At 38.1% G+C, this 8,466-nt stretch overlaps 1 protein-coding gene across 2 annotated transcripts in view; it reads left to right on the forward strand.

Annotated features, from left to right (window-relative positions):
- Positions 1-5,600, forward strand: part of FMO5 (flavin containing dimethylaniline monoxygenase 5) — a 30,961-nt gene extending 25,361 nt beyond the window's left edge. For both annotated transcript variants that reach the window (XM_080802980.1, XM_080802981.1), the window contains 2 exons: positions 1,163-1,235; positions 3,854-5,600. In XM_080802980.1, the coding sequence (XP_080659106.1) occupies positions 1,163-1,235; positions 3,854-4,199 (419 nt within the window). In that variant the 3' untranslated portion in view covers positions 4,200-5,600. The remainder of the gene's footprint in view (positions 1-1,162; positions 1,236-3,853) is intronic.
- The last annotated feature ends 2,866 nt before the right edge of the window (positions 5,601-8,466 follow it).

Here is an 8,466-nt window from a genome sequence, read left to right on the forward strand (position 1 = left end):
ACTTACAATTGTTTTTCTCTAAGAACTTAAGTTTTTGTCTCAACTGGTCAGTACATACTCAAAGACATAGTTTATTTGGTTTTTCCCAAAGACATATTTTAAAAGTGAAACTGGGGGGCACCTGGGTGGCTCAGTGGGTTAAAGCCTCTGCCTTCAGCTCGGGTTGTGATCCGGGGTCCTGGGATCCAGCCCCCGCATCGCATCGGGCTCTCAGCTCGACAGGGAGCCTGCTTCCCTTCCTCTCTCTCTGCCTGACTCTCTGCCTACCTGTGATCTCTGTCTGTCAAATAAATAAATAAAATATTTTTTTAAAAAAGTGAAACTGGGGTACATGAAAAGGAGAGAGACGAAGAATGGTTAAGGGATTTGAAAATGTGACATTTGAAGTACAACTGAAGGAGCCAGAGTGGTTTACCTAGAGAAGATAAAATTCAGGGGAGATAAGAGAGTTCCCTTCAAAGGTTTGAAGAATGTCCCTGGCAGAAGGATCTGATTTGCTCAGTATCACTTCAAAGGGTTGAACCAGAATCAAGGAGTGAAACTTTGAGGGTTAGACAAAACCAGCTTAACATTAGGAACAAACATGCCAACGTTTTTTCTTTTTCTTTTTTTTTCTTTTGGTCAGCTATTCCCATTTCAAGATGAAATGGGCTGCCTCTGAAACTATGATGAATCCAAGCAGAATAGGGAAAAGCTTACCTTTATAGGACTTTGGGCATAAAATGGGATCAAAAATTTAGTTTTCCTTCTCTCCCTGTGGTACAAAGTCTGTTACAAAGAGTACAAATGTGGGTGTGGTTCCCCATCCTGCCCTTTTACTTCCTCCTTTATATTTCATATACTTGTGGGGCCATTAATTATTTCTTCATGTCCATTATTTCATTTCCCAATCAGGAAGATGATGTTAGGGAGGAGGACGGTATTGGTTAGAAGGTAGAATAGGAGAAATATCTTCCAAAAGTAGAATACAGTAAGTAACTGTTGTTAATGTCATATTGTAAGGATAATGGGATAATTCACTAGATCTAGTGAAGTATACCCTCCTTGGGTACAGAAAATTATCCTGTATTTCTTTGAGTTCTCCCTGGCATAGTGATTATTAATAGGATTATTGTTCCCCATGGGGTGATTTTACACTTAAAATTTTGATTTTCCTCTTTAGGGCTAAAGACATTGCCCTCACAAAGTGAAATGAATGCAGAAATAGCTAAGGCTCAAGAGGAAATTTCTAAAAGGTAAGAAATTCTCCCAGGAGAGATGCAGTTACTTTTTCTACTTAGTTTTTAATTAGAGTAATGTTATACTATATTTATTAATTTTTTTAAAGATTGATTTATTTATATGAGGGAATGAATGCAGCAGAGAGGGGCAAAGTGAGAGGGAGAGAGTCTTTTTTTTTTAAGATTTTATTTATTTATTTGACAGAGATCACAAGTAGGCAAAGAGGCAGGCAGAGAGAGAGAGAGAGAGGAGGAAGCAGGCTCCCTGCTGAGCAGAGAGCCCCATGCGGGACTCGATCCCAGGACCCTGGAATCATGACCTGAGCTGAAGGCAAAGGCTTTAACCCACTGAGCCACCCAGGTGCCCCATGAGGGAGAGAGTCTTAAGCAGACTCCACCCTGCAGGTAGAGCCCAACTCAGGGCTTGATCTCATGACCCTGAAATCACCACCTGAGCTGAAACCAAGAGTCAGACATTCAAACAACTGTGCCACCCATGTGCCCCTATTGTATTATATTTAATCTTCCTTGTGTTAAGGATTTAGATTATATTTTGAAGGGAAGAGAAATAATAGTTTGCAACAATAAAATGGAGAAATAATACCAAGTGGTTTGAATATTTACAGAAAAGGAGAGAAAAGCATTTAAAATCCTGTGATTAAACCTAAAAGAAAAGTCAAGTAGGAAAAAGCACATGGAGAGAAAATCAGGTATATTAATTTGGTAGAATTACTTGAAATGCTAGTGGAGCTGCCAGACAAAAGAAGAGTGTCAATCACTTAATGGGAGGAAGGTATGGTCCAGTTACAAATCTGCAGGTGGATTTACAAATCAGATTAGGCTACTTCGATGGCTGTCATCATGTGACAGTGCACCCAGGTCACAGCAGCTCGTGGTACAAATAGTCTTTGTGTTTTGGGAAGGTGGTAACATCAGCTAGTTTCTTAGTGCTCGGGTGAATATGGTAATTTAGCAATGTTAATTTCAGAACTTGAGTTCATTTCCTGGATGATTTTCATTTGAATAAAGTGGAAGTTGATGGTAAGATCCTAAATTATTGTACAAAAGTCAGAGGTACTCTGCTATTTCCCTCCTAACTTTCACTGCCAAATTTCTACAATAAATATTCTACAATATATGCTTAAATTCTCACCCTTTTCTTTCTCCTAAGCCTTCTGCATTGTGACTTCCCTCCTTAATTCTGCAACTGCTCTCTTGAAGGTCATCATTGACCAACTTCATTTTTCTTCTCACTCCTGAGTTTGGTGCTTCTAAATGTCTCTTCCTTCTTAGAATGCTTTCCTTCCTTGCTTTACTGGCTGTAAACTGTTTCAGCTTTCCTCCTCTCTTTCCTTTGACTTATTTTTGTCTAGTACCTTCTCACTGTGAGCAGTTTCCAATAATCTTTTTTGAGGGTCATCTATGTACACAAAATGTTTTATATGCACGAGTTTATTTAATCCTTGCAACAATTCTACAAGGCTGGTGTAGTGAATCCCTTTTGTGAAACCTTCATGAATACTCAGCTCTTGACTCACACTACTATAGGATAAATGAATGGCTACAGACCCTTAAGCCAACATAATATCCCTAAGGGGAAGTTCTTAAATTCTTTCCTGTCTAGTCCCATTTCTATCAAACTGGTCCCATTTCAATAAATTCCAATTTGACATCTGTTAGTTCTTTTAAAATTCCATTCCACCACCTCAAATTTATTTTCTCTCACTTTTTCTTGTTCTTGTTTTTGGATTCCTCAAGTTATCCCATCTAATCTCAATTAGTTTGACTTGGCTTTTCTCTTCCTTTCTGTCCTACTCTTCTTTATTTTATTTTCCTTATAGGAAATAGTTACCAGGTAGCTCTCTAAATCCCACTCCTTCCACAAGTATCTGTTACCACATTTTCTCCCTAAAAAGTTCTAACTCTTCAAATCTGCACGTAGTGTAATGACTCCATCTGATTCTGTTTGGAGGGCTGCTTCCTCTAGTGGGATAAGTCATCCTCCCCCTCCCTTCAGTATTCCAAATTAGCACTGGCCATGGGAAGTCCTGCTCTGTGGACCCCACTACCACTGCCCTCATAAACAACTGAAGATCCCCAACTTGAGAATTTCTGTGGTGAGTTCTTTCATAACATTAGAGTCCTCTGTATCTGGTGCTATACTTGCCTCTTTCTATCCATTCTTGTTTTCCACAACATTCCTCTTCTACTGTAGGTAGCATCCATAGATATTCCATCCTCATATTCCATACCCATTCCTACTTTATTCCTTCATTCTGCTGCTCCCTTGACTTGTAACCCTTTGCTGTTTGCTATGGGATATATCCTCCACATCCTTCAAGGACTTATTGCTCTCTTTTAACTACCCTCTTCTAACATTTCTATTTAGCAATCTAAAACCACACAATATACCAAAAGTCTTACATTCTTTTCTGCTTCATGTGCAGCTTATGTCCTCCAGTAGATTATATAAGGTCCTTAAGTTTGGAGACAAGGTCTTGTCTTTCTTCTCTGTTTTCTACAGCTCCTAGCTGAATATGGAGCCAGTAACAGGCACTCAGAAGCATTGAATAACTGACTGACTGATTGATTGAATTGTTGCTAAGCCATGACTTTTGTTTTCTCTGCTTCAGGTATGTGGAGAGCCAACGTCATACTATTCAGGGAGACTATGTAGATACCATGGAAGAGCTTGCTGATCTGGTGGGCGTCAGGCCCAATCTGCTGTCTCTGGCCTTCACTGACCCCAAATTGGCAATACAGCTATTTTGGGGACCCTGCACTCCAATCCACTATCGTCTTCAAGGCCCTGGAAAATGGGATGGAGCCCGAAAAGCTATTCTCACCACAGAAGATCGTATCAGGAAGCCAATGATGACTAGAGTAATTGAAAGCAGAAATTCCATGACTTCCACAATAACAATGGCCAGGTTTATGCTGGCTATTGTTTTCTTTGCTATAATTATGACCTACTTTTAGCTGTCCCATTTGTCATTGCCCTAGTTTTCTCTGGAAAACTGGATCTACAGATGCCTTAAGAATCTGATGCGATTGAACAACTCTCAGCTTCACATTGCCCAGGAATCCCCTTTTATTTCTTTTGCCAAAGGATTAATCCTCTGTCCTCATTTCCCTACAGTGAGATTCTAGTTTTTCACTCATATTGATTTCCCTCCTTTCCTTTTATGACCCGCCACTTTTTCCTTTTAGTAACCCCTGAACTATGAGCTCAGGTATTTTTTTTAGTCATCTTTCTTTGTCCTTGGCAGACTTCTTGACCTGTGGCATGTGCTGAATACATGTTTGTTGTCATTTATCAAATATAACAGTGGGGAGCATAAGTCAGTATCTGTATAAGAAATGGATGATTTCATGTAATTCTGCATCTGATAGGATTTGGCTTTCTTTTAGAAGCTCAATCTTTTGTTTTTAATATTGTAACTAAATGTGTATCTCCTGAGATATAAGAGAAGTAATAGTCTTATATGCATCTAAGATAAGATATATAAACACTTAACCATTTTATTTCACTAACTATTCACTAGTGGTCTGATACCTCATCCTTTTTACTCTTTCCCCTAAGTAACATGTCATTATTTTTTCAATGAGAAAACTATCTTCAGCTTTCTAGGCTCATGGGTCATTTTAATAATCTAGCATCTGTCAATAGGTTCAACCTGGTTGAAAAATTTGCGACATTAAGTTAGCTGTCCCATCTTCTTTTGGTCACTTTGTTACCATATTAGGATCCAATAAGACTTGTCTTAGATCCGTAGCTGCCCTCTTTTATAGTATAGCCTATCGATGTGATTTGATTTGTCATTCCTCACTTCTATTTTCTCCTCTCTACTCCCTCACACACACAGAGTCTAAGTAGTACATATTCAAAGAAGTCATTTATGTATTAAAACAGGATTGAGGGGGTGCCTGGGTGGCTTAGTTAGTTGAGCGTCCTGATTCTTAATTTCGGCTCAGATCATGATCTCAGGGTTGTGAGATCCTGTGGCAGGCTCACACAGTGGGTGTGAAGTCTCCTTAAGATTCTCTTTTTCCCCTCTCCCATGTCCCCCTCCCTCTCTCAATACATAAATAAATAAGTTTTGATTGTTGTTAACTAAATATAAGGACATTCTGCTTATAACAATTCTTTTAATGTCATACTATGTAGTTCTGAAGGAGCAAATGAAATGAAAAGCAGGGACTTCCATTTATGTCCTAGGACTGCTATTGGTTCTTTCTTCTCATTTGTAGAACCTTGGTTCTGTTTTTGTCTCACAAAGTTAAATAAGTGTTTACTGTTGGGCACACCAAATTTCATCAGGAATGATACTGGATGTACCAGCCAGGTTTATATTCACAAATAAACTGTTGTCCAATACATTTTCACATTGCTTCCTGTTATTTAACAAAAGGATACGTGTGAACAAGTAAAGGAACAACATTCTCCTGTGTGAATACACAAGAGAACCAGAAACATAACTACAACCTCCTCCTGATCATTCAACTATTTGCACAGTTCCATGCCATTTGGCCAGTTTACCTATGGAAATGCCTTTTGAGAATTAGAGAACTGAGAAATGGTATTACTTCTTAGGTTTTTTTCCTTCCCTAAAACTTGTGATACTGATGGTTTATCATCTATAAAAATAGACCTAGTATCTTAAAATCTGCAGATTATTCTAGTTCAAAAGTAAATTAGAGGTTGTTTTCTTCTTTTAACATATAAATTTACCTCTCTTAACATGTATACTTATTGAATGAACAATCTTTTGATAATATAATAAGTATCCCAGTTTCCTCTTTAAGTAAAAAGTATGTCATTCTAAATTCACTGACTCTCTCATTTTATTTACAAAACGCAAGTTCACACAAAAAAATTCATTGGTTAGCTTCTAAATCAAGCTAAAAGTGAGATATGAATAGCAAACTGAACTAAAAACAACCCAAGATACAAAGCCCTAGTTGCTGATGACTGTGTACTAATATTCATCAATTCACCATATCTTGCTTTTCTAATTATGTTGAAAGGTTATATAACTTTCCTTTTATTTCATTTCCCATTATATTACACATACACACACATACATTCTTGTTGTGCCAGAAAGTAAGAAAGTGCTCAAAAAGCAAACTGATAAAGGTATTTCAAAGGGATACAGAAGCCAACTGCAAGTGGTCTCAATGGCCAAAGGCAAGACAATCTGAGCAACAAAACAAATGAGCTAATGTAATGTATCCTGTATAGGAACTGGAACATAAGAAGAAAATTAAGCAAAAATTAAATACTAGGTGGGTGAGTGTGTCCTGGAGGGGCAGCTGCTGCTGCCACCACTGTGCAGAGCCAGAGCAGGAGCCACCACAGAGAGGAGAGAGGAGGAGGCCCGGGCCTGGGTCGGGCAGGGGAGGCTAGATTCCTAGAGGTGGGATAACTGGATCAGAGGGTGGTTACCCTGTATATAACAGTGCGTTTCTCATTGCACCTTCAATGGCACTGAGTAGACCATTAGTATTTAAACAGACTGTATCATGCATGAGTACAAACTAGTGGCCCTTGGTTTAGGAGGCATGGGAAGTGTGCTCTGACAGTTCAGTTTGTTCCTGGAGTTTTTGTTGAAATATATGACCCAATGATAGAAGATTCCTACAAAAGGCAAGTTGAAGTAGATTGCCAAAAGTGTATGCTCAAAAAACTGGACACAGCAGGACACAGAAATTTACAGTGATGAGGGATTTATATATGAAGAATGGCCAAGGATTTACACAAGCATATTCTATGTCTTGTAACTTATAAGACCATTTAATGGGTAAAGGACAGAGAAGATGTTTCAATGATTTGGGCTGGCAATAAATGTGACATACCATGGTGAAACTTGCAAAATACAAAGAGAGTTCTGAAAGGAGTTAGAGACAAAAGATCCTTAACCTACAAGGGTAGCTACATAAGTTTAGCAGCAGATCTGTCCACAGAAACTTTGCAGACTGGAAGCATGCAAGACTGGAAGTGGCATGACGCAGTCAATAAGCTAAACAGAAACTTTGCAGACTGGAAGCATGCAAGACTGGAAGTGGCATCACGCAGTCAATAAGCTAAACAAGAAAAATATGCAACCAAGAATACTATATCCAGCAGGGCTGTCATTTAGAATAGAAGGAGAGACAAAGAGTTTCCAAGACAGGCAAAAACTAAAGGAGTTTGTGAATACTAAACAAGCCCTGTAAGAAATATTAAAGGGGAAGCTTTGAGAGGAAAAGACCAAAAGCAACAAAGATCAGAAAGAGACAATATACAGGAATAGTGATTTTACCAATAATACAATGGCATTAAATTCATATCCTTCAATAATTACTCAGAATGTAAGTGGACTAAATGCTCCAATCAAAAGACACAGGGTATCAGAATGGATTAAAAAAAAAAGACCCATTGATACGCTGCTGACAAGAGACTCATTTTAGACCCAAAGACACCACCAGATTGAAAGTGAGGGCATGGAAAAACATCTATCACACTAATGGACATCAAAAGAAAGCTAGAGTAGTGATACATATATCAGACAAACTATATTTTAAACCAAAAAGTGTAATAAGAGATGAAGAAGGACATTATATCAAAAAAAGGGTCTATCCAATAAGAAGAACTAACAATTGTAAATATTTATGTCCCTAACGTGGGAGTAGGCCAAATAAATAAATTATGAATTAATAACAAACATAAAGAAACTCATGGATAATAATACAATAATAGTAGGGGACTTTAACACCCCACTTACAGCAATGGAAAGATCATCTAAGCAGAAAATCAACAAGGAAACAATGGCTTTGAATGATACACTGGGCCAGACAGACTTAACAGATATGTTCAGAACAGATATATTCAGAATATTTCATCCTAAAGCAGCAGAATATACATTCTTTTTGAGCACACATGGAACGTTCTCCAGTATAGATCAAATACAGGGTCACAAATCAGGCCTCAACAAGTACAAAAAGATTGAGAGCATACCATGCATATTTTTAGATGACAACACTATGGAACTTGAAGTTAACCACATGAAAAAATTTGGAAAGAACACAAATACATGGAGGTTAAAGAATGAATGGGTTGATCAGGAAATTAAAGAAGAAATAAAAAAAAAAACACACATGTAAGTCAAAATGAAAACACAACAGTCCAAAATCTTTGGGATGCAGCAAAGGCAGTCCTAGGATGGAAGTATATAGCAATCCAGGTGTTACTCAAGAAGCAAGAGAA

This window comes from Martes martes (assembly GCF_963455335.1).
Source record: "Martes martes genome assembly, chromosome: 4".
Taxonomy (NCBI): Eukaryota; Metazoa; Chordata; class Mammalia; order Carnivora; family Mustelidae; genus Martes; species Martes martes.